This window comes from Apteryx mantelli, chromosome 8 (genome assembly GCF_036417845.1).
Source record: "Apteryx mantelli isolate bAptMan1 chromosome 8, bAptMan1.hap1, whole genome shotgun sequence".
NCBI lineage: Eukaryota > Metazoa > Chordata > Aves > Apterygiformes > Apterygidae > Apteryx > Apteryx mantelli.
In genome coordinates, this window is record NC_089985.1 from 19,742,803 (window position 1) to 19,769,475 (window position 26,673).

Genomic DNA, 26,673 nt, shown 5'->3' on the forward strand with positions numbered 1-26,673 from the left:
TGTCTCCTAGCCTGGAGGAGAAGACCCAGGCAGCAGTCACAGGATTCGAGCTACCTATTTGCTGTTCTGCAAAAAGGAGCAACAAACTACTTCAGTAAACAAAAGTAGTTACAGTGGCAAATGTTTTCTCTTTAGTCTTGTATCAACTAGAAAGATACATTTTAGGAATAAACTAGGACAGTTGAAAGTTTCCTAGAAAACAGTAAAGAAAAGTGATTCTCAATTTGACATTAGGCCCTCTTAGCTGCCAACTTTCAAAGATGTGAAAGCTATAACACATGCAAACTATGGAATACCTGTTAAATATCTTGGGGAATTTTCCAAGTCACTAGTGTCATAAGGATAATTTAGCTAGTTTCTGAGTAAGACACCACCTCCACTTCGCAAACATTATTTTTATCTTCTCAAAACCAAAATTTCTTTTCACTGTAATAGGGTGAAGTCCCTAAAATTCAAAAAGAAAGATTTGAGGAAAAACACCCAAAAGACTGGAGAGGAGAGGAGACCTTCCAAATCAAGCTCCTGCTGAAGATACTGAAGAAATTTGTTGGTTTTTTTGATTTTTTTTGAATCAAGCAATCCACTTTGCAATTTAAACTTGTCACAAATCTGTTTGGAATTAAAAGCGTGTTAGAACAACCTTCTGACTCTGCCTTTCAAAGAAAATTCTGACAAGTCGCACAAGGTCATATACAGAAAATCTATTCTAGTTTCCGATGTTGCAAGATCTTTGCTATATCAAGGAGTCAATTCATACTACAGGACTATAGCAAGATTCTTGATTATTACATCATCTACATGAGTCAGCCGTACCTGCAAAATTATAATGCTATGAGTATATTCAAAAGTTTAACTAAATAAGACATGTTCATATTTAAAGTTGGTGTGTCTATATGCCAGTAGTTGTTGGAACAGATTGTGAAATAAGTCTGTCTGCTGCTTCTGCGGGATCCAGGAAGCAGCCCCATATGACTTGTTAAAAAAAGTGGTAACTTCACCTGAAATATCAAAGAGAAAACTGAAACATGTTCCAAAGAAAAAGGAAAAAATAGTATAAATGAGTATACAAGAAAGAAGTTGGTTTAAGGGAGTGGAAGTTTGCGTCTGCCCTTTAAAAAAGAGGGTTCTTTCAAATGGATTGAGAGCATTTCTTTGACAGATTAATGGAGGGTGGGGGGAATATTCTACTTGCTGTCTGATAACGCAACCCTAACAAGCACATAGCTTAGCTTTATTTACACCCTTCACATTATTTACACCCTTCACATTATTTATAATAAAACGGCCACAGAACTCTTAGATTTGTCAGGGGTTTTTTCCTTCACTTCTTCCTTTCTCTTCTGGGCATCAAACTCTTCGGAAGTCCTCACACATTGTCAGAGGAAGGTTTCCTGGTCTCCTCAGGAAAAAAGAGAGTGGCTAATTACACAGTACAGTTCCGTCAACCTCATTCCAGTGCACCACTTCTGTTTGGTTTCCACGGCAAGAAAAGAGATTTATGGTAAAATCAGATCATCCTCAGATTTTCTCATCTTTTTACTCTGAAACTCTAACAGCTGAACATTATACTCAAGGCAGAAAGAAAGAATTCACTTGATACCTACAAATATATATTCTGAATAACCTCAAACATGTTCCTGAATTAATTACAATCGGATTACTTAACTTTTCAAAAAATAAAGGTGCATTCCTCCTTCCCCTTCCCACTCCCAAACCCCACAACAAAAAAAATGCAAAATGAAGAGAAAGGAATAATTTATTAGAGATTTTACAAGCAAATTAGCATACACTTGTCATATAAGTCCTGTGACTGTTTAAAGACATCTGGAATCTTTTAGATGAGCAAATTTATACTCTGTCTTAAATAGTTTAGAAATGCTACTACGCACAGTTCAAGAGTCCTGATGATCACTGCTTCTTCTCTCAGCTTGATAATACTTGAAAGAGATGGAACACAAAAGGGACCTGGAACATCATAAATGCATGTTAAAAGTATGAATGACCAGAAAATATGGGTATGTGCTTTCTTTTGACAGCTAAATTGGAAGATGCTTAATATTTAGAAAAGCACGAAATGTCTGAAAAATTTTAACTTAATATATAACAGGCTGTATCAAATGTATATTAAAATGAATTAAACAGAATAATGTAATACAAAATCCACCAAAAATATATAAATCACTGGCAACAACACTACAACAATGCAGAAAACAATCTATAAAACAACAAAAAAGTAGCAATGATTAATAATTCCATTCCCAGGTCTATTACTTCATTGTGAGACACTTAGATTTTCTGTTCTCTATTCTAAAAAATAAGAAATGTTCAAAGTATTTCAACTACAGATCGTTTCTCGTAAACCAGGACAACAGTAATCATTAAATGTTCTAAAATACAGCTCAAGACTGTAATAATTTAATGGACTGCTTTGCAATGTTTTTTAACCAACAGATATTTTATTAAAGAAAAACAAGAAGGAATTCTCAGTGTGAGATCAGCACAGCTCCACAATTTGACCGCAAATTAAAGTTTACAGCCTTAGAGGAAGAATGTGGAGGCCACATTTTGAGACTAGGAAACTTCATTATGTCTATTCAAGTAATAGAGACAACTCATTAATTATTTCCCCTGAAGAAGTGCCCTTTGTTTTTAAAATTACCAGATTAGTTCGAGCTCTAAAATGCATAAACTCCTCCCCACACCTACTCTAAAAGAAAACTTAAGAAGTAGGGTGCTACGGGAAACATTGCACAAAAAAGGATACAACAAGAAAGGATACACTCTGCATGACAGTATTACTGCAGTATTTACGCAGGAATGTTTCTAAAGAAGAACAGCAGAATGTGGTTTAAATTTACTTTATTCTCAGTATCACATTCACATAACTTTATACTACCTATCATAAGCAAAAATGCCTCATTTACTAAAATACAGTTTTGACCCCTTATCACATTTAATGAGGGCTGAGTCCACCAAAACTAACTCCATATTCAAAAGTAAATGTGTCTTTTGATAACTTGAACTGTTAAGACAATACCAGAATTTTCTGTCTCATTGATTCTCCTTCAGTCTTCCACATTTTACAGACTCACTTTTTCCAACAGGTCCAAAACCCAATCACGTTTCCATTCAATGCAGTCTGTCAGGTCACTTCTTCCCTACAAAGAAGCTGGTGACCTCTCAGCATCAGCTTCTTCTACATAACCCTTCACCCCAAAAGCTAATATTTTAGCTACAGAAAAAATAATCATCCCAAATATCACCTTAAATGTTTGCTGGTCCATCAAGAAAAAGGTATTTCAGTCATAAAGGAGTAACATAGCACTTTTTATAAAGCATACGCATTATTTTCTATATAAAGGAGAAAATCATGTTTGCAATAGTGTTCATGAATTAAACACAGCTTCTTCCTGTTTAAGAATAATCAAAATTTAACTTGTGTCAATTTAGTCTTTTTTTTAAACATATTGTGAGATGAAGAACACAGACCAATTTTAAAGCCCTCCAAATATTTGCATAAATTAATTTATATTTACTTTTTTTAATTTGAGACTCTGACGCCCTTCTTCCTTACAGACTCGGATGTCTATCACAGAATTTTGCATCACAAATTAGCATCTTCCAGGATATTTTAGCAGGAACAGGAAAAACATCCAGGTAGAAATAGGGTTCAGCTTCATCATTAGTTGGCAAGTGAAAGGAATAACTTTTAATTAAAACTCATGGATTCCCAGAATTCTGTATTAATCTAAAGAGCATTCTGTGATCTTTACATATAAATGGTCAAAGTAAGGAAGAAGTTTTGCCCTTGATATATTAAACGAGTGACAGCGAGCTATTTCATGTAACCTTTTAAATGCGTAAATACGCCTGCTCATTCTAAAAATATACTTCTGACTTGACCGTCAACATGCTTAACCAAATCAACATCTCGTTGCTTCTGTTTATGTAATTTGAATACTATTTAAAACATGTTTAGTGAAGTCAGAATCAGATATTATATATTAAGTTAGTTGGAAAGACATGTGAGGATCCTTGTGAGGATTTCCAATAGCTCAAATACTTCTGCAAGTTTTCTTTTCCATTTAAGTAAATCTTAATACATTTTCTTTTTTTTTTTTCTATCAAGGAATAAGTTAGAAACAGAACCAAAACATTTATTTAAACCCCTGTTCTCATTATAGTACTCTTTAGCCAAGATTTGTTTCTTTTCAACAACCAAAACATAAGAATATCTGCAAAAAAAAGTCTTCAATTTGATAAAACAAGATACTGATTTTGCAAAGCAGAAATCAATAACTCAAAATATGAGCTGGTAAGACTGCATAGCATCTCAGAAATGAGTGAAACATAGGCTCAAATGGAATCTGACCAAAAATTCACAGACAACTGACAGAACCAGAAACCTATGATTACAATTAAAATAACTTTGTTATTAATAGAAATATTACCCTGGCAATAACAATATTGGGAGTCTCAAAACAGTTTTCCAAGTCAGAAACAGTCACTTATATCCTTAATTTCAAGCTTTTGGGTTTTTCTCCAAAATAAATGATCAAAATATCCAGATCAAAAAACATGATGGAACAAGTAGAATGTTTCAAAAGCTCTCAGTCTAAGGTTTGAGTTCATTCAGTCTTAGATGGAGGGATAAGTACAGTGATGCCCAACTGAAATCTGTAGTGAGTTAAATGGCATTTTAAATTTGATTGAGCTAGCTGATCTATCAATGGGTGGAGGCTGAGAACTAAGGACTTCTAAATCTTCTATCAGTTATTTTATGTGCTAGTTTAAGGCAATTCACTACTCAAATGTTTTGGGGTCATGAAACTCCTTACACTTTAATTAGAGCTGATTTTGCTCGAGTTACTCTAGGGCAACTCAAATACTTCAAGTAAAGCAGCAGTGAAGCAAAGCCATATATATAATGGGAAATAAAGTCAAATCATGATTGCTTTCTGCTAAAAGTTACTTTGTCAGCATTGTAGACAGACCAAAAATCAGCATCTGTGCATTGCATCACAAAAAGGAAGTCTCAATTAATATAATATTAAGCAAAAATTTCTGACGTAGTACCCTTTCCTAAATCAAACAAACTTAAAGGATGCTGCAACAGCACAAAGCTGATTCAAAGTTATCAAAGGTCCTTTACAGAGCTAATGGAAGTAAATTTATAACTGGAAGCAGTTCTTCAGGGTCACATTACAATGTGGGGGGAAAAGCGTGTTGAAAACAACTCTTTTCAAAGCCAAAACCCCTGAAGGTTACTAGAAGTGTTCAGATTCTTCAAAGTTATTTTTCCCAACTCCCCACCCCCTAGTTTAAAGATTAGAAAAACTGACAAACAACCCTATGACCTGAGGATTGGAGAAACAGCAGTCTCCAGGTTTCTAGAGAAAGGAACTTAACTTTAAACTCCTACTGTCTATGTAACTTGCAGCCTGGTTTTCTGATAGAAGACAAACGCTTAAGCAGCTATTTAAAAAATAGTAATAAATTAAAAAAAAAAAACAGCCTCTCTCTCTCACTTTTTGTTTTTAGGCAGGGAATCCTTACCTTTTGCAGTGTTCTACTTTTTCCTTTTCCCTTCATTGGAATCCTGTTTTGGTCTAGCTGAACGAGCAAATTGCTGAGATTCTGTTAAGGACTACAGGTGGCAGTGATAACAAAGAGAAATTAATAAAGAAGAAGAAAAGTAGTATTATTCCAGTAAAGGATAGGTAGTTTAAAATGTGTCCTTCATTTTTCTGAGAGTCAATTATACTACAGCATTAAATATGATTACAGCTGTGCCTATTAGTCAAAGACTAGGACCTCACTGATGGGTAATTTAAAAATTTTTAAGAGAACCTGTTCAAGAGTATAGATTACTAAGCAAATAAGGTAGATAAACTGGGAAGGGGAGCTGCAAACAGAGTAACTAGAGCAGGATAAACATTTGATATTTACAGACCTCCATCCCTGTACGTTAATTCCAAAACTTCTGATATCTCAGAAGGTAAGAAGGAGGAAAAGATTTTAAAAGAAACAGAGGTCATTGGAACAAGAGTCCAAAGAAAAGGAGAAAACCTAGGAAACAGTTAAGTGAAAACTAAGAAAGAAGAGGACAGGGAAAGATTTAAAGCACACAAACAACATGGCAAAGGAAATCCAAATAAAAAGTATAAAAATCTCAACATGTTACACAGGCCCAGAAACACATGGATAGTTCTAGCTGGAGAAGCAGTCTAAAGATGAACCGCTGACAGGAATACTTCTTATAAGTATCTCTGATTTTTTGTTCCTATTAATGTATATACAATGTAAGTATATGTTTTCTGAATGCAAATCCTTGACAAAAGGAGTTTGCATTTTGTGTTAAAAATATACTTCAGTTCCTAATTCTGCAAACACAGGTTTAACCAAGTTGAAGAGCCTACTCAATTTAAAGAGAGTAGTTATACAAGCTAAATTATGTTTAGGATGTCTGCAGGATCAAAGAGCTAACAACAGAAGTGTCAATTTTATTACGTCTTAAATAAAACACATTAACTTTTCTATTTCAGAAGGGGTAGTGCCTCTATATATTTTTCAGTTATCATAAAATTAACAATAGTATGCTGTGCTATACCGCCTGGTGTTCTTAAAATACATCTTTTCTTTCTATAGACTTCTAATAAAGTAGAACCCTACATTACAGGCTAGAGACTCACGAATAAATTAAAAAAGAATATAATACAAATCTTTCATAAAAGATACAACCACCATGGGTTTTTCAAATAACACATATCCATTTGCTTCTTTTAAAGCTTTAGCAGCTGCTTTTTCATTAGGTAATCCAATGAAAGCCTGTCCCTTCATACGGCCTTCTTTCATCAAACGTATATCAAACCTAGAAACAAATTTGAGAATAAGGAATTACTTGTGTTTTTAACTACACTTTCATATCTCATAGTATAAATAATTCTCATGCTACCAGTTGGGGGAATAGTAGAAATAGAAGGAGTGCCTACATTCAGGTATTATGTCATTGAGACCATTAATATTTGCAGGGGAAAAAAAATTTGGAAGCTATTTAGTAAAAACTGACATTAGATGGCAGGATGGCAAGCTGATGTACAACTACAATAAACACAACATATGCAAAATGATCAGATACACACAATGATCTTCACTGTGTACATTCTGCATCGCTCACCAACAAAACAGTTAATTCAGTGGCAAAAATATGAAGGCATAATATTTGGGTCTTTGAACTCTGTTCAAAAAAATAATTCTACTTTTGTACTTCTGATAAAGAAAGATTTGCAGATGAGAAGCATTTTCCCCCTTAAAAGTGCTGAAGTAGAGAGAAAAAAGAAAAGATGACTGATCTTTAATCAAAGTTTTCGCCATAGCTGTAGAAATTAATACAAAGCTTTAATTTTACCAAGCATCAAAGCAGCTTACATATTTCGTTCCATTTCTGACTGAAAGTCAACATATCTTCCAAAAATGAACTTGAGATCCTGGAATTAAAGGGCAGGTATAAGAGGAAAGTTGATTAAAAAAAAAAAAAAAAAAACCTTTTTGATAAATACTTAATTTGCTTATTTACCTACCTTTTCTTGAACTTGTTTAGCTAAATTCTTCACATATATCCTGCAATTTGGATCACCTGGCTCATAGTTTTTGAAAACTGAAAATTTTTCCATTTCTTGAACAAAACAAAGACAGAAAAATAGACAATCTAAATGTTTCAACTCATTTAAAGATTTTTTTTTTACTTTTTATCATTATAAAATAACTAAATTTTAATATATCTGATAAATTAAAAAAGAAATACTACTTAAACCTAGTACAAAAAGCAAAGAGCTATTAATAGAGGATTTATTCTCAAAGTTATACCTTCTCTAGAAAGTCTGTTTTTTTCTAGTTCCCTTCTAGAAATAAATTCCGATGGTATTTCATCATTCTCCTCTTCCATTTCCATTTTATCATTTGAGGTAGGAGCTGGGAAAATCTTTCCAAATCCTGCATTATTGATTTCTTCTGTGGCTGCATAAAGATCTAAAATTTGAATACATTATATATATATAGTGGTTTGTACATTTATTTACAAGAGGATCGACTGCAAGTTAAAAAATATACACCTTTCAAAATCAGAAGTAGCATTTGAATATAGCAGGCATTCTAAATGAATTTGAATACACCCCTAAGAAAATCCATCTTCATCCCTGGCTTGATAAACACATCTGCTCTATACAGTTCTACAAAATCAACTTTACTACAGATAAAAGCCATGGCACATGCCAGCTAAAATAAAACTAGTCTTATTGTTCAAAGATGTATACATTTCACTAATTTATTTAGTTTTTAATATTTTCAAAGAAATTGCATATTACTCTAAAATACTGAGAAACACAGGACTGACCCTAATGCTATAAGAAACTGCCATGCCTCATTGCTACTACTGCCCAATATTTATATAGCAAAGTGATTATCAGCGCATTACGGAAAGGGAGCTAGCGATCACTTGAAGGCTGCCTTCTAGGAGCTGGAAAAGGAGACTCTAAAGTTACCCTGATACATTCAATTACACCGTGTAAGACTGAGAATGAACTTGTGACACATTTACTAAAAACAACCTAAAGTTTAAAAAAAATGTGCAATTCACTGTAAAAGCAGAGAGCTCACAGGCGAAAAAGAGACTTTAAAACCCTCTATATTCCTTACTGTACTAAAGCACAGAGTTCCGTGCTTTAACATAGGAAAAGCAACAAAGGCAGACAAGATGCAAGTTGGTGTTCTTAAAAAAAAAAAAAAAAAAAAACACAAACATTATTTGTGAAATCGCCAGTACAAAAAAAATAAATTAAAAAAAAGATTCCCTGGGTTAAATTTTAGCAGACTTTTGCACGCTGAAATCTGAAATCACATGAAGTTAATATTAAATACATCTGAAGTACAAACTCCTCACCATTTTTTTCTTCTCCTTCCGAGTTTATCTGAAGAACAGCTGGGATGTCAGTAGTAATATGAAACTCAATTTTTTTATGACCTACATGTTGAGGCTGCTCAAAAACATCTGAAGGTGACAGTGTAGGGTGCAAATTACTGTTTAAAACAACAACATGTTAATCCAACTTAAATAGTTTCAGTCACTGACAAATACATAGTTGAATAAAAGATAAGCATTTCTTCCAGTTAGATTTTATGCTGTTATTTACCAAACACAAGTTTTCTATTTCCTAATCAATTTCAACTTTATTACATCACATTTAAAACAGTGTAAATACATTAGGTTTGCCTGGCAGCAAGCACAAAAAACAAGAAATACATACCACATCACAGGCACTTATGAAAAGCTTTCCATCAGTAACTTAAATAAGCCAAAAATAACTGGCCTTGCTGCTGCTTTCATATAGTATAAATACACAATTTTTTGCAAAAAATATACCAAATCACTTAGAGGAAAAAGGACAGCTATTTATAAAAATGCATTCACAATCAATCATCACTAGACAGAAATATTATACTGGTGTCTATTGTGCCATAATATAGCTGTTCCAAAAACCAAAAAGATTTAAACCAAACCAACTTTTATTCTTCCTCTATCTCCATATTTTTAAAAGAACTACTTCAAACAACAAATGCAGATTCCTGCTTTGTCAGGGCGATATGATTTTTTTCTTAACGAAAAAGGGATTTTTATTAGTTTGATAGGGAAAAAAAAGAGAGAGAGCAGACTACAGATTAAGGCTGTTAAGCAGACTTGATATTGAATTACACGAAAATTTGGACCTTCTGAGAAATGAGTAAAAACCAATCACGTGGCTAAAGGAAGACCAATCCTGCTACAAAAGGTAGGTACCAGTGAAGAGGTTTGTATTAAAATAGCAACACCAAAACAAGCATCAGACAGTGAAAGTCATTTAGTAAAAGGAATAATCTTCTGTGAAAGCACCATACAAATAATACAAACCTGTGGGGAGTACACACAGGAGCATTCAGTAAGTCTTTAATTCTTTGTTTTTTTCTAACACCACGTCTCTTCGTGTTTATTGGTCTTTTAGGCTGAAGGGTTGCTAATTCCATCAACTTGGTCATTCTATTTTGGACACAACAATTAAAACAAATAAAAGAAAGTACCAAAGTGAGTTTGCAGCTTATTTAAGAATGCTCACTTGTAAATATAACCTTTCTGCCTTTCTTAAAAACTTTGAAATACAACTTTTCAGAATATAAATTATATATTAAGCTGCATTAAGACCTAAATTACACTAATAAATTACATCACACATCAATTTGATATAGAGCAAAGGAGCATTACTTAAGCAATAGATCAAAATTGTAATGAGTTCAGTGATGTCTTTTCTTTCCCCAACTAGGTACCTAAAATCAGGACACTGAAGCTAAAGAAATGTTAAGAAGTATCAGGCTGAATCAAGTTTTTAATACCACTTCCACTCCGCAGGAATTTTTCCCATGTTTTTCCAAAAGCACGCATTTTTCTGAATATAGCATAGAGATTGTCCTATTTACTTTTCATTCCAGTTTAAATATCAGATACAGAAAATTATTTCTTTATCTAGTACCAGTTTAAAGCTGGGAAACCAGCTATGATGTAATTCAGTACATATAGTATCCCAAAATTGTTGGTGAATCCTCAGCAGACACAACCTCCCATTCTTATTACTTCACACTATACATTGATGTAGAAAGAACATTTTAGGAGTCAGCATGCACATATCATTCAGCTTGAAAGTCACAAGCTAACTACTCAAGCAGTACTGAGCTTTTGTTCTTTTTGCAAACACAGACACAAATGGTAATTTGTGTGCCACCTGGTCATTTTCCTCCTCTCACTGAGGTCCAAAACAGCATTGTCTTTGTACATTTTTAAGCCACCCTAAAGCTTCTGTAAGAGTCTGGAGAGACTATCTATACACTGGAAACGTCAAGAGATTCCACCATTGGCAAAATGAGAAGCCGTAAGAATGAAAATACCATCTTAAAAGAGTCCAACAGCTTCCAAACAACAAAATTATGCACCTCTCTTTTTCCTCACTATCACTTTCATATTCTGATTCTTCTCCACTAGATAGTTGCTCTTCTTCCTCTTCGGGCAAAGGTGGCTCTTCAGGAGGCAGAGGTGGGATTGGGGGAGGTGGCACAGGCACTGGTAAATACTCTTCATACTAGTTATAAGGAGGAAAAAGAAAGTCACTTTTTTTTTTTTTTTGAGACTACTGCATATCTTGCATAATAAAAACAGTGAAAGTAACAAGTCAGAAGACTGCAAGCAGCAGCTTTTTAAAACACATTCATAGGGTTGTATCTGCTGTGCTGATAAATTGCTAATGAGAACTTTCCACTTAAAAAAAAAAGTATTTGCTGCTTTCTGAAGTGTTACAGTGAATGTTTTTACTCTTTTAATTTAAGGAGTTACTCTTTTAATTTAAGGAGTTACTCTTTTAATTTAAGGAGTTAAAACATAAAAATAGTAGCAACCTGGGTTTTTCTTTTTACATTCATTTCCTGAGAGAAGTAGGGTGAAAACACATGGAAGGAGCCCAAAGCTCCCAAACCATCTCAGTTTCTACACTGAACCTTCTGTCACCTATCAAAGTTATGTCATTTCTATCTCTGTAAAAAAGGAGTGAGGATTTTCTTTTAGATTACAAAAACCAAATATTATAAGAAATTCCCTATCTACAAAATAACCTCCAACCCTGCTACCAACAATCAACAATTACTATACATAACAGTTACTTGCATGTACCATCAATTTCATAAAGCACTGATGTCTTTAGGCACTGACAATGATCTATGCCCTGTAAAAAAACTGCTCTAGGATTTTTAAGGACTGGCTTCTCATCTTATTACTCATTTCTGTATGAACATTACATTCACAGCTTTAACCTAGTCCAATAATAGGCAAAGAACAAAATGATTCCCAGAAAATCAGTGTGAATTCACTACTTTGATGAATCTATTTTATAGCTTTCTTTACCAGCTACTTCACAAACCTTTGTCATTAGAAGCAGGCATTTTGTTAGGGCAATCACAAAGTGTAATGGAGCACAGATTTCCTTCAAGCATTTCCTACAACCAGTTCCAGCAACAGTGATAACTACAGTACGTCCTTTCTTGCTCTATTTTCCCCTTGCAATCAGTTAAACTACTCGCTCAGGGATAATGGAGAACTGAGCCAGGGAGTTGATATTTCAAGATCCCTTCAGACTGCTACAGAAATAGCTCCTCCTAAACCTCTGCCAATTCTCACTTACACCTGCCCCCTTCAAAAAAAAAAAAAAAAAAAATCCTGGAGATGGAGCAAATTAAATCCAAAAGTTCTGCATAATCTCATTAACAGTCTGAATCTTATTAGAACTCCCAAGAAACACACAGATCAAAGAACTTTACACGCCTCCATAAGGCAACAGGCTAGTAGTATTCTATCATATCTCCTGTATGATGCTGTAAACGCTTCCACAACCTCCCTTTTTTATACTCAACACTTCGAAATATCCAGTTCTACTGTCGGAGAGGGGTATTTCTTTGTTTTAAGTACAACTAAAAAGATTTCTTTAGAAGATTAACATGCACATCTTATCCAATAAAAATTAGCAGTACCTGCTATCTTCTATACATTTCTTCAACTTTTACAGTTTTGAACTTAGATCTTCTATCGCATTGCTTACATTTTGAATTGTGAATGTGTATTTCAACTACTGTAAAAAAGATTTTAAAAAGTTACCATGGGAGGGCGAGCAGTAATTGGTCCAAAAGGTGGAGGAAGATTCATTTTATTCATCAGATGAAGTACCTGAAATGATTCAAGTTAAGTATTACTTCCCTTAGAAAAAGATAAGTTACTTGCCAGCTATCATGGCTGATAACTTTTAGCAAGTGTAAATCAACATACTTTTAAAGAGGACACAACTATGTTGCTTTAAACCAATGTGAAAACCTAAACTTGTAAGCCAACGCTACCAGTAAATACAAGCGACATCTGAAAAAGGCTAAGCAAAAAGTACATAAAAGGCCTTCTCACAACTAAATCACAGAAATACCCAAGTCAAAACTAATTAAGATTTTATCCAGTCAAGTCCTCAGTGCCAGTGAAGTAACAGTTACTTCTGGTCAGTGGAGTCTTATCTCAACATAGTAAAGAATTAACATTGGTTAGCATTATCATAGAAAAGCTAACTTAATTATGCACAGAAATAATTTGTGTCATAGTAAATATTAAAAATGGGGAGAAAGGAGACATTTTTATTTTTATACTTTCCTTTTCTGATGCTTTTACTTACCTGTACATAGAATTTGGGCACGCTTGCCAAGGCATTTGCTATATTTGCTAGAATTGTACTTGAAGGTGGTGGATACAAATATTTGAGGCAAGAATTGATGGGAAAGGTGAGGCTGAGGAAAAAGATTAAAGACAAGGAATCTTAGCTCCACTATCATATAATAACTGGTAAAAATTAATGAATATTAGAGGTTTAACAATTCATTACATCTGAAATATCACTGAAATACCACCATTTCCTCTAGAATAGTGATGAGTACAATTTTAGCTGACTGGGCTACTCACGTTGTCTCTTCTACGTTAGGGGGCAATCAATCCCTTATACGTGACAGAATTACTGGGCTTGGGCAAAATGAAAGTACTAACATACGCAGGAAGCCTAAAGCACACAGGAAACAACCTACAGCACAGCCATGCTGCACAGACACCATAAACCCAGCACTCTCACAAAATGCTGGATTTATGCTATATGCCCCAAAATAAATTTATTCTTCACATATGCAACAATGCAAACAGGGAAACAAGGAACAAGAAGCCACTGAAAAAACAAGAGTAATCTGCTCTTAACACTCCGACAACCCACGCAGCCCTCAAACTCTTCCTGAAATAGCAGCAAATTGTACTGGAAGGCTATTACACAGTCCACAGCTTCATGTCTCAAAGCACATGTTACTACTTAACTATAGGGTCTAAACTTGATGAACTATGAATTTCATCTATACAACAATTCCTATACCTATGCATGTAGAATAGCAACATACTGTAGAACAAAACTACTACATTCTCTCTTGTTCAACAGTACAGAACAGTTGTTTTGAAATAAACTAGCAGAATAAAATCGCTATGCAAGAAAAGAAATACTAACCCATGGCTGGGAGCAATTCCATTGTCTATTTTAAGACAGCTTGATTCTTTCTTCTCTTCTTCTTTCACTGGCTCCTCTGAGCTGAAAGATAGTCTAGTATTAGTTAAAACAGGGCAAAATTTAAATGCCTCACATAATGTACGAAATATGTTTTACTTCATATGTTCAAAATTAAAAAATATAAATTTGTAACAAGTTTTGGTAATGACACTACAACTCAATTATAATAGACTTTTAAGGTCAATGTAAAAAAACATTTATGCAGCGTTAAGTGTCTCCCTTTACTTAAACACTTTTCACATAAATCTACTCACAGGAGAAGCAGCAAAATTATTTCATGTTACTCACTAATCAGAGACTGTATGAGATCAAAGGTACTAAATTACCATTTATTCCACTCTCTCTGAATAAGTACAAATCAACTTTTTAAAACCTCTGTAGTTCATTTAAGCACAACTGCATATTTTTTTATCACATTGTTATATATTACATAGGTAACCCTGAAAGAATAACTATGCAATTTATTTTTTAATGAAGTACTTGACAGAAATCTGAAATCCAAACTGTCACAGTTCTTGGTCAAACATTAGCATTTGAAACAATATTAGGAAAACTTAAATCTTGAAAAGAGGGTTCATTGTCAAATATACTTTTTAAAATATTATATATTTTTAATATTTAACAAGAGGCCCAGACAGCTGTGCGTTTGTTCTGCTTGTGCTCGTTCAAGATAGATACATGCTAACCAGCACCAGCTTAGAAGCCAATGGCTGTAGCAGTGTAGTCCTGTACAATCATGCTATCAGGTGCCAGTTCTGCCTAACTCTTGACTAGATATGTAAAAGACATCAGAAAAGCACTGCATGCATTGCTTAATAGCATAAGGAAATCATAATCCTGACACAGAAAAGTCAGAGAGGCTCTTTAAACATAGGGAACCTGCATAACCTACACAGGCTGGAGTCTTGCTCTGTAAATGAAAACAAACAGGACCATCTGCTGATTAAAGGTACTAATCTATTGGAATAAGGATGGATATTATTTCATGATGATATTTAATCAAAAACACTAATAGGAGGAATGTAGTCACTTATCTATAGATCTGAACCTGCCTGTTAACTGTTTAAAAGCATTATCTGGCTTATCCTTTGACTTAATTGTACTATGAAAGCATTATGAATAAAGAATTTCCTTTCCTTGACCACAAACACGGAAACTAAATTATTACCCACATACCTTTTACTCTTCTCTGAGAGTGAAGGCTGGCTAAGTGCCTGTATGCTATCTTGCTCCTTCGCAAATTCAACAACTAAAGTGTGACCTAAAAGTTTCAGCTGATGCAGTCTTGACAAGGCCTTCAAATAATCATGATAGAGGAAGGAGAGAAAAAGAAGAGGGAAAACATCAGAATATATTTCAAAGAGCAACTGTTTCTTCTTTGCTTCAAATAGGCTGCAGCCTCAACTGCTTTAAGCTAAATCTGTGCCATTACAGAGGTAATGCTGCCCAGTCCCTGCCTTTGTGGCCCTGCTTTTGGCAGCCTCCTTCCTGCCAGCAAAAAAGAAAAAGATGATATTGCATAGCTAGAATAGTTGCAAAGAATTATATCACCTGAACACAGTTGCAAGACTGCAGCCTTAACTATGATTTTTATTTAATAGTCTAGTAAATCTCTATGATTTCAAGTAACAAACCTCCTTCTCATGAACTACAACATGCTGAAGTCTAACAATAATATTTGGGAACCTTAAAATCAAGACTTCTAAAATGCGGCCCTAGGAAGATCTAGCTTTCTGCAAGATGGAACACCTGTCCTGGAAATCAGGATAGGCTGCTGATGACTGACACGAAGCAACCTAAATTCACCACTGTTCACCTCATACATTCTTTGTAATTTCTTTGAACACTATTCTACAGCATGGCCTAAAAAAACTCAGAGCATAAGAGTAGAATTCAGGACACAGGCTTTTTACAAGAGTGATATTTAAAAAATAGGTATTAATATTACCTTTCTTGCAGGTCTAAGTGTGTCCCATTAACATGATACTTTTCTTGTTCTTATTAACATTTGACATGCGAGGCAGTCTTGAACTGTGTACATCACTACACCTCAATTTTATAGCATATATATGATTACGTGGGAGACAAATTATGTTTGGTATATCAAGCCAGTTTTTATACAAATAAGTACACACCCCCTTAGACAAGACCTTGAGCAACCTCATCTAAGTTGGCCTTGTTTTGAGTGACAGGTTAGATCAGATGACTTCCAGAAGTCCCACCCAACCTATGTTTTTTATGCTGCTATAGAAGTATTTGTTTTAATAAATCCGTCATGCACCTACTGAGATGGGACCATAATACTTTTCTGAACCTTTTTTCCCCTGACACTCAGTAGTAGATGATGTGGAAAACATTTTAGAGCAGAACTGGCAGTTCAGGAAAGTCCTTTGCTAAAACATTTAATAACAAACTTGATACAAACCTTTGCAGCTGCATTTTCGCTGGGGAACGTAGCAAAAGCAGTATGTTTCTAAAAAACAAAAAAGCCTTTTCGTCATACTGAGCTCATATATATATATAGATAGAGAGAAAATAAATTGCATGCAAATTATATCCGGAGAGTAATTTGTAAATTCAGATTTAGACGTTTGAAAGCTTCCAGCTACTAGTCATCTAAATTCACGTGTGCGGCAAAGGTGAGGGAGTAGGGAGTGTTTCTCCTAAGAATTTAGGACAAGAGCCGCCTGCAATCAAAAATCAAGACAGGAAGTCAGCAGTTTGAGGAATATGCGAAAAGAGTTTGTTTGTTTGTTTTTCTCCTCGTGAGCTAAAACCATCTTAAACCGAAAGCAAGCAGACACCGATAAGGATGATTAATCCTCCTAAAAACACCCCCCTCACACACTTCCCTAAGGGCTCTTCCCCTAATCCCTTACAACAGGACATGGGCCCGCAGCCAGCAGCGCCCGGCGCCGCCGCCCCTCACCAGCCGCCCGTGGTCTGACAGGACGCGCACGGCCACCGCGCCGAAGTGCTTCAGCAGATCCTCCTTCTCCGCCGCCGCCAGCTCGGCGGGCAGGTGCCGCACCAGCAGCGTCCGCCCGCGCCGCCGCGCCACGCCGGGGTGAGGCGCGGGGCCGGGGCCGGGCTGCGGCGCGGGGCCGGGGTGAGCGCCGGGGCAGGGGCCGGGGCCGGGGCCGCCGGCCGCCCCCAGGGCCCCGCCGGCCCGCGCCTCCTCGGAGCCCGGCGCCGCCATCGCCGCGCGCGGGGGCCGGCGCCAGCCGCCGCGCGGACCCGGAAGCGCGAGCGGCCCCCGCAGACGCCGCGAGGGCTGCGGAGAGCGGAAGCGTCGGCTTCGGCCTCGGCTCTCGCGAGACTGGCGGCGCGCGGCGCCGGGCTGCTGCCACCTAGTGGCTGGGCGGAGGAGGGCGCGTGGCGGGCGACGCGCGCGGCCGCAGCCCCCGGGCCGCTGAGGGCGCGGCGGGATCGCGGGTTCGAGACCCGCTGCCCCAGGCAGCACTGCCGCCGTGCTGGGGGTCAGCCAGCAGCCAAGGGGCGGAGGACGGGCGCCGTGGTAAGCCACGGCTCTGCTGTGGCAGGTTTCTGTAGTCCACGTGCTGACAGGCTGCTGGAGCGGCAGCCTGAGCCACCCTCTGAGGCCGGTGGGGGCTACCCGCCCCCTCGGTCCTGCTGCTGCTGGAGCTGCCATGAGCACTCACCCAGACGGCCTGGGGACACGTCACGTCTTGCATGGAGCTGCCCGAGGAGCCGTGCTTGAAGGCCCTGGCCACCTGCAGCCGCCTTGTTGCCAGCACCAGCGCTGGCACAATGAGGCCGGGCTGCTGCGGCAGCGCACACCAGCCCCGGTGTCGCCACGCATGGCACAGGCCTGGGCCAGGGAGCCGTTGTCAGGCCCACGGTGAGGCCTGAGCTAGCTGCCTTGGCCTGGGGTTACCCCTGGGTACCTGAAATAAGCCGCCTGTCTGATGTGACCTGGATGAGCTGGTCAGGCGTTCGCCTCAGTCAACTCTGTTCAGAAAGCCTTGTCTGCGTGGGGGACATTTGCCATGATTTACCTCTGCTCCAGGAATTTACTGACTCTAGCTGATGTTATATAAAATCTACCTTCATCAAATCTGAAATATTGTGCCAAAGGGAGATATGTACAATGACCCTTGCTCTCTTTCGCTCCCTTCCAGGGTTTGTCTTAAGACTAAATTCAAAGAAGTATTGCTTTCAAAACGTCATGATCATTAGCCTTGAGCTGAAGAGTCTGTTCTTTTCCGTCCTTGGAGATCTTCAACAGCCGTCTGGACAGGGTCCTGGGCAATGTGCTTCAGGGGACCTGCTTGAGCAGGGGGTTGGACTAGATCGCCAGAGGTCCCTTCCAGCCTCAACAGTTCTGTGATTCTGTGGTTCCTCCTACGCCTTGAGCTGAACAGCAGGGTATTGAGAACCTTCTGGCATAGACATATTGGTATGCTGCCTCAAGATAGCAGCCGGTTGAGTGTCTGGCTAAGGCAACCAGCATGGGTGAAGCACAGCCACAGTTACAACTTGTAATAATGGGCATGAAAGAAGACTGCAGAGTGAGTGATGAGTACAGGGACAGTTGTCAGGCAGCTACTGCTGAAACCAGATAGCCACATCCAGAGCTAGCCTTTTTTCTGAGGCCAGAGGCTGTGATCTCAAAGGGGAATGAAAACTCTGAAACTTGACTGATGCAAGTCGCATATCATGCCATTTCTAATGAGCTGGTTGTTGGCTGGCAGAAGTACCACCTGCGTAGATCCCTGTGACCCCTGGCTCTGTGTGTGACCGAGCTGTAGCACCAAATGCCCCTGTGCAAAGTTTGAGGGATTTGGCCAGCCCACTGTGCAGCAAGAGCACAGAGGGGGACCCAAGCTCTGGGACTGGTGCTCAGGGTATAGTGGAGCCAGCCAGGGAGAAGGAGTGTTTTGCTGGCTGTGCAGTACAGCTGGTGAACAGGTAATGATTGCTTATTGTGGGTTTCAAAAGAAAAAAATGGGCCTTCAGTCCATAAAATCTCCAAGTACACTTCTTTACCATGAAGAGTCAATACCTGAAGCATCTTGGCCATTTGGTGATTAAGCACTGAGGATCTGAGGAAAGATCTGGCCACTGTGGGTGGCCGCAGCGGTCTCACTGAGTGGAGCAGATGATAGTCCAAGTTCATCCAGATGGGATTGGGAGGGAGCTGGGAGAAGAAGAATTGACACAGAATGCAAATATGGTAGTATACTTTCTCTCTCTATGGCACCAGCAGTGCAGTGTTTTCTGAGGCTGCTAAAACCTTGAAAATAACACTGGCTTAGCAAGTTTAAAGCGTGACCCATGGCTGGTATAAAGTCCAGAGGACTTTTCGTGAAATGCAGGTCAATGTGCAATTGTTAAAGATGGGAGTGTCAGGATTGCAAAAGCACATCTGTGGTGGCTCTGCTGCTGCATCCTGTTTAAATTGGCCTGACTTTTAGTTCAATCCTGAGTAACGACACAGGAGAACTTTTTATGCAGCAGGTCTGTCAGACTTGTAGACAAAACAAACTCTCTAGTCTCCCTTGTAGCTCTCTAGTTCACTGTGATCATTAATCTGCACATCAGTCACCCAATAGTGAAATAACTCAATGATATAAATGGCTCCAAATACATTTTTCTCTCAGAAATAAGAAACACACTTCTCAGTTCCAGTCAGCGTAGGCAAAGAAAATGTGTATTTTCCAGTGACATTGAACACTAAGGTGACATAAACAGTTTCACTGTAAAAAAATCTAGTATCTCATATGTGTTCACCCCATCTTTCTCTGTTATAAAAAAGGTCTATTCACCTGGATGGAGAAGGCCCCCGAAGCTGCACATCTTTAGAGAAGAGGTTTAACAGAGAATATTATGCAAGCCAAAGGGATTAAAATCTGCAATTTTTTTTCTTGCTAAAATGCAGAAACAGAAAACTTCATTTTTCCTTCTCTTTTCCTCACCCCCGCATTCAAGATAGATGGCTAATGTGCTGCTTTTCTACTTTCAAAGTTGCTAATTTTGTAGATACCTGAATAATGGTGTTCCTAGACACTAATGTATTGTTTTTTCTGTTGCAATTCTAGGTTTTTAGAAGTACTTTGCTTATGCAGAAAGGGAAATGTCAATGCAAATATTTTAATAATACATCAGCATGAGTCATAGAATCACAGAGTAATACAGGTTGGAAGTGACCTAGGAGGAGGTTTCTAGTCCAGCCTGCTACTCAAAGCAGGGTCAACACTGAATTCAGACCAGGTGGCTCAGGGCTTTATTCAGTCTGGTCTTGAACGCCTCCAGGGATGAAGATTCCACAGCCTCTCTGGACAAATTCTCCCAATGCTTAATTAACCACATAGTGATTTTGTGTTCCTTTAATCCAGTTGTAAAATCACTGTATTCGTGTAAATCTATGGTAATTTCATAAAGACATAGAATTTCAGATTCCCAATTAAGATCTATTAAATTGGTAAGCAATTTTGAAGTTTGAAGATCAGGAAAACTGGCTTTCCAGAAGACCCTGATGTTTTGCACACGGTTTATTTCATTCCTTCCCTCCATGAAGTTGTCTATTAATGACCTCAAGTCATCAGTGGCCAGAGACAGCTACTCTGAGTTGTCCAAAGAAATAAAAGCCTAACTCAGCCTGTTATTTACTTTTGTTTATGAAGTCAGAGAAAGTCACTGACATGTAGAATAACATAAACTGGCTTATTTAAATTAAAATAATGCAAGGGTCTGTAAAAGTCACTAGAAATAGATGGATGAGTTTACTCTTGAAATTACTGTAATTTTTTGGATGATATAAGTTAATGAGCTCCCAATTTCTGAGAAAGTATTTATCTACATCCTTAAACAGGAAAAGGTAGGCTTTACTGTGAGGGCAGCCACCTTACTGTTTCTTGGAGTAGTGAGATACACTAAGATGCTGTTAAATCTTCATGATACTAATAAAATCAGACCAGAAAGAGGCTAAATGTTGAAGAAAAGCTTCAGTGTGGGATTTTGGGAACTTGCTGTTATCATTTTTGGTTATATGCCTTTTTCTTATATGCCTCCAGGTATTTGCTCTGTTGTTTCCTGTAGAAGAAAAAAATGTATCCGTATTCCAATCAGCTAGACTCAAGCAAGCTCCGAGGGGGGAAGCATGTAGCTGTGCTAGCATGAAGATAAGCCCAAGGTAGTATATCTTGTCTCACCTTGTCTGCACATACCAAATATACATCTACCTAAAAGAATCTCCAAGGCAACCTAACCTAGCATTTTGGAGCCCTTTTGTATGGCTAGGACAGAAAGGCCACCACAAGCAGAGTTTTAAATGGCCCCAAACATTAGCTGAACAGTCCACAGAATAAATAAAAAGGTATGATGGGACCAGTTTTTTTGGTAATCAAATTGCATATTAGAGTTGGCACTAAAGAAAGAGACTATATGTGTTGTATTTACTGGCTTTTCTGTTTTTGTTTCTGTTTTTTACTGACACAAGGAAAGCAATTTCAGATTACAACAGCAGCAACTCCAAATAACCTTAATTCAAGTTCTCTTTTCCCCAGGAATAACAGGCAATGCTACTTTTAATACAGTTTGAGAGGCTATCAAGAAAGGCTTTTTTAAAAACAATCTTTCTTCACTAAAGGGAGTAGAAAATAAAAGCCTTAATTATTTGTTTTTCTGTCTTTATTGAAACATGTGAAGGACTTTTAATACTATTTGTTATAATGGAAATAAGTCAGCCATAACTTGGCATGAAAGCCTACACTTAATTAGTTAATATAAAATTTAAAAGGCTGTTATTAAAGACTTCTTCCTTTCTGAGCTGAACACATATTCCTTTTTTTCATGCAATATCACATTCAAGTGAGGTGTCTGGTCATAAGCCTTACATAAAACTGTGTCAAAAATGAGGTAGCCTTGAATACAGAGAGTCCAAAGAACATGTTTGGAATTTGACCAGCTATTATTTGACTCTCTGTTTCCTTCTTAAAGCACACAGAGATAAATGTATGAGTTTGTTCCAGGCTTATATTTTTAATAGTTTTTTTTTGCTTTGTGATTAAAGCTTACATATACATGGTTTAGGCATAATGCTATATGTAGGAATATATAAAAAGGAACCCCAGAAGAATTGTCCAGGCTGCCTGTCTACTGCTGCTCCAAAACAGTTTAGTGATGTTTCAGTAGAATTCAAAGATGTGTATTTAAAACAATTCTTTTCTTTTGTCTTTTAATTACAAAGTATAATGAGTAAAAATCTATTTAAGAAATCCACACGAGGAAAAAGAGTGATTCTATACCTTGTACAGAATCTAGCAGTTGGAGTTCCAGTATTAGAAAAAGGAAATAGTTGTCCCTGCACACTGCATAGCCACAGCAGCAAAATCTAATAATTTCTTTACTTTTTTTCAAACAAAGTTTGCAAAGTTTCTTTTAACAATGGTGCCTCTTGCCCATCTTTCCCTATGAATTTGTGTTCTGATTGCTTTTCTAAGCTTTTCTTCCAAGTGCTACATGCTTCAAGTTTTTGTTTAAATAAAGGCATTTTTGTTTTTGTAACTGTCAGCACCTTTAAGCATATTCTACAGCACAGGAGAAAAAACATTTAGTGGAAGCACCTTCTCGTTATTATTGAGAGCTACATTTAAAGTGAAGTGTCAGTCAAATTACCTTTCACACAATATGTTGAGGGTAAGAACTACATGCTACATTTCTTCAGTTTTCCAAGTCAGTTCTCAGGTTACATGTCCAATGCTAATGTTTAAGATTTCATATCTTAAAGCAATGCTTTAACCTGAAAGGCTGTTGACATAAAATATGCTTCTCTGTAAGGTGAGTGCCTCTTTTTTACCTACAGGAATCAGGTTCAGGGCCAAGGCCTTATTCTACATTATACCTTATATACTTAGTCAGTGTCTTTCTTTCATCAAATACATCAAACTATAGCTTTTATGCAACTATAACTTTATTCTGGGCCATTGTGCTATATTTCAAGATTTCAAGCATGCTGCTTTTGACTGATGAAGAGTCCATATGCTCAGTTACACACTGCTGTCTTGGATTGACATTTTACTCTTTCTCCATGCTTTCTGACACTTGATAGCTCATCAAGCATGATCTGGAAACTGTAGTCTGGAGTTTCCCTCATCTTTTTTTGTCTCTCCTCCCTTGTGGAACAATATCTATAGCTGTGTGAGAGACATAAATAATTATAGGTAACAAAACAGAGTGGAAAGAGGGTGGATTTTCTTTCTTCTGATTTTTTTTTCCTCAGAAGAATTAGTATGTGACAAGCAAGGGATCAAAATACTGCTTTTAAGAGGACAACATGAAAAGATAAACCAACAGGAACACCATTTTACTTCTCCAGAGTTCTGAATACATTTATTTGGCACTTACTAGAATTCATTATTTCCCTCTCATCTTGTTTTTTAATTCATATATTTTCTGCCTTGTTCCAAAAGTCATCAAAAATGTTCTGTTTTAATCAATTGAAGACTATCCAGTATGGTACATATTTATTACCCGTCAATCAGAGCTAATTCATCATGTAGGATTTGGTGACATTATTCTTCTAACTTCAGTGTTGAAAGATTAAGTGTCCAGTGACTTTAATGTTGCATGCCAAATGTTTGGGACGGAAGAAACAGAAGACATTCAAATCCAGGCATGCATTTCTTTACACTCCCATTAGTATGTGGGATTTCTCAAAACATCAAAAATATGTTGACAGGTTAAGTATTAACAGTTCTTTAGGGTAGTATCCGTGCTGACTTTGCTGTTTCTGCAATTGTACCCTTGAAAGCAGAACTTTATCAATTTGTGGATCGTGGTACAGAACAGGTTCTATCAATTGGCTGAGAAGTAAATATATTCCTTAGGTGGAGCAGCATAAATACCTCATGGGGAAATATACCATATAGTGCACAGTGGCTGGATAAAAAATGATTGCCAGCTAAAGTCAGCAGTGTTTGGCCTGGTTGGGAGCAGCAGACCCAAAGGAGACCATTCTGAAAGTGTTTAGTCAACATAACAGATTGGTAAAACAGGCGTCTCCAGGCTTTATGTACCAAACTGCAGGACAGATCACAATGGATAATTACAGAGTCACTGCGGATAGTCTGCTTTAGGTTACTGTAAGCAGATGCTTACAGTTCAAGTACCCATAATCAACTGCTTAGGTCTCTCCATGCAGCTATTCTAAGAATAATTCCTTTGCAGATACACCTGTGTTCCTTGTCCATGATCCTTTTAGTTATAGTCACAGAAATGTATACTTTTGAGGTATCCCAGCAAACCAGCAAAACTACAGTGGCACATGCTGGATGAGCAAGCTAAACATGTGAAGGCACTGAACTGAGCCTGTTCCATGATCTAATGGACATACAGGGACAGTGATTTTGCAATGAGTAGTGTTTATCACTGATGTCTTTTTAGATCTTGACCCTGACATAGGGCTATTATAATTTTGTGCTCTAAGTTCAACAGCCCCCCTTGGGAACTTTCAGGAATGTGGTTCAAGTCCTGCTGAGTCCTTGTTATGCTCAAAATCTTGTTATAGTCAAAAAAACAAATAAACCAGATATGTAAAGCCAAGAATTTTTGTTAGTATAATTGAAATCTTAACAGTATAAGCTAAGAATTATTGTTAATCCAGGTTTAATTATTACAGAAAAAGAAAGAAAAATAAAATTAAGGAAAGAATGCTATTAAAGAAAAAGTCTCTATAATAACAGTACAGTTAAAATTATTATACACACACTTCCTAGTATCTAACCTTTTTCTTTGGTGTTAAACTCACCTTTGCACTGCTCCTCTGGGTCCTAATGTAGATGGCCTCAGTCTGGTGGGGGGTATGGCAAGTTGACTGCATCCTGCGTCCTTTGCCAGGTGGAGTATGATGTTAATGGTTTCTTCCTCCTCATTCTAGGATCTGTTTAGGGTCATTTTTATATGTCTGCTAATGTGCTTGACACCTTGCTCTTTCTTCATTGGTCTGTAAGTCCACATTACATCTGAATTTGCTATATTTGGGTCATTTTAGAAATGTTAAATACTTGATCTTTGTTTTATATGCTACCCTTAAAACTAGTTTTGTCCAGATCTGCATTTCTTTAACTGACCACTGGTGAGTAGTTTATAGCCCTGAGGTCTCCAATGTTAGCCTGTGCCCTGTCACTTACTGTTCCATGCCTGTATTGCATCCTGCGCCCCCGTTTTCAGGGCCTCTGCTGTCATACCAGGCCTGTATGCCTGCATTACATTAGTCATAAATATCTCATTCTACACAGAATAACTACTTGTTACTACTATCTATATGAAAACTATTTTGGTACAATTCAAATTAGGTATAACCACCTGGTAAGAAAAAATTCTGTTATAGCTAAACATGCTAAGACAAAGATCCAGATAGGTTAAGATAAATTCAGGCAAATCAAGTCTGACAAGCCTCAGTCCTGAGGCTTTGTAAACTCAGTGAAAAGCCTATGGCTTTTTACTAGCAGTGGCAATACAGTATTTACTGGACTACAGGGCAACAGCCTATACCACTGCATCATTATTCCACTAATAACCATTCTGTAAATCAAAAATATGGGAGAAGAAGGTGATATTGCATGTCATTCAAATTCAGTTCCCCAAAAGATACTTTTTGTAAGCTAGACAAGGCTGGCAAAGTTTCTTTTGTTAACTGTGTATTCGTTTAGTACTCTCAGAACAAAATGTTTTAATTATAAAGAAAAATAAAAAGAGATAAAACTGCAAGAATACCTTTGAGGCACAGATGATAAAGTTGCTGGGAAAATCTGATCATCACGGTAGCAATCCTGTAAATTTCATTATTAGCATGAATAATGTACTGTAACAAACTAGACTTAGAAAGGATAATGTTGCAGAAGGACCAAATACCACTGCTGACTTAACAACTATTATTACTGGCATTATGTATGTGTGTTACAGAAGCTTCAGGCATAGATAAGGGCCGTAGTCTGTTAGGCACTGTATAAACATCTATGTAGCCTCAAAGAGACTGCAAAATGTTTGCTATATTTCACTTCATTTGGCATCCTCCACATGGTGGAGTATTTTAATTCCATTCGGAGTATGTGTACGGTTAAAGAAAAAGTGAATAAAGAGTAGATGATGTCTCCTCTACTAGTGTGCTTTGTTAATTTTATTTCCCTTTTCTGAAAACAAAAAGAGAAAGAGCAAAAAAACTTAAAAAGTCAAGTAACTGCTTTCCTCTGCTTTGCCCACATTGAGTTCTCAATGTTTCTTAAGGTGTAAGTAGCCATTTACACCTCAGCCATTTACTTACTTTATGCTTTTAATTTTTCTGTCTTAAAGAGTTGAAGTACCAAAACGATGGATAATTTACTTAGGATTCTACTTTTAGTATTTGACCACTAGATGATGCTGTGACTCTTAACTGTATATGAAACTGTACAGTGTTGAGGTTTTGTTGTGATTCTTTCATTTTATAGAACTCCTTGGTATTACTTTT

General features: G+C 37.3%; 1 protein-coding gene across 9 annotated transcripts; it reads right to left on the reverse strand.

Annotated features, from left to right (window-relative positions):
• Positions 1–432: 432 nt before the first annotated feature.
• RNPC3 (RNA binding region (RNP1, RRM) containing 3) lies at positions 433–17,400 on the reverse strand. 9 transcript variants are annotated; one of them, XR_010884852.1, is made up of 16 exons: positions 17,131–17,400; positions 16,627–16,674; positions 15,378–15,496; positions 14,142–14,222; positions 13,278–13,389; positions 12,722–12,790; positions 11,014–11,159; positions 9,944–10,069; positions 8,939–9,075; positions 7,867–8,028; positions 7,581–7,675; positions 7,429–7,487; positions 6,739–6,871; positions 5,557–5,629; positions 1,890–1,965; positions 433–1,391 (listed from the first exon to the last, which is right to left on the reverse strand). XR_010884852.1 is itself a non-coding variant. In XM_013961287.2 (15 exons), exons 1-14 carry the CDS (start codon positions 17,398–17,400, stop codon positions 5,570–5,572), a joined length of 1,617 nt encoding a protein of 538 aa, XP_013816741.2. In that variant the 3' UTR covers positions 1,739–1,965; positions 5,557–5,569. The 9 variants fall into 9 exon arrangements, 3 of the variants coding, with proteins under 3 accessions (XP_013816741.2, XP_067156927.1, XP_067156928.1); XR_010884850.1 differs by having other exon boundaries at positions 433–1,396; XR_010884853.1 differs by having other exon boundaries at positions 433–1,399.
• Positions 17,401–26,673: the final 9,273 nt, after the last annotated feature.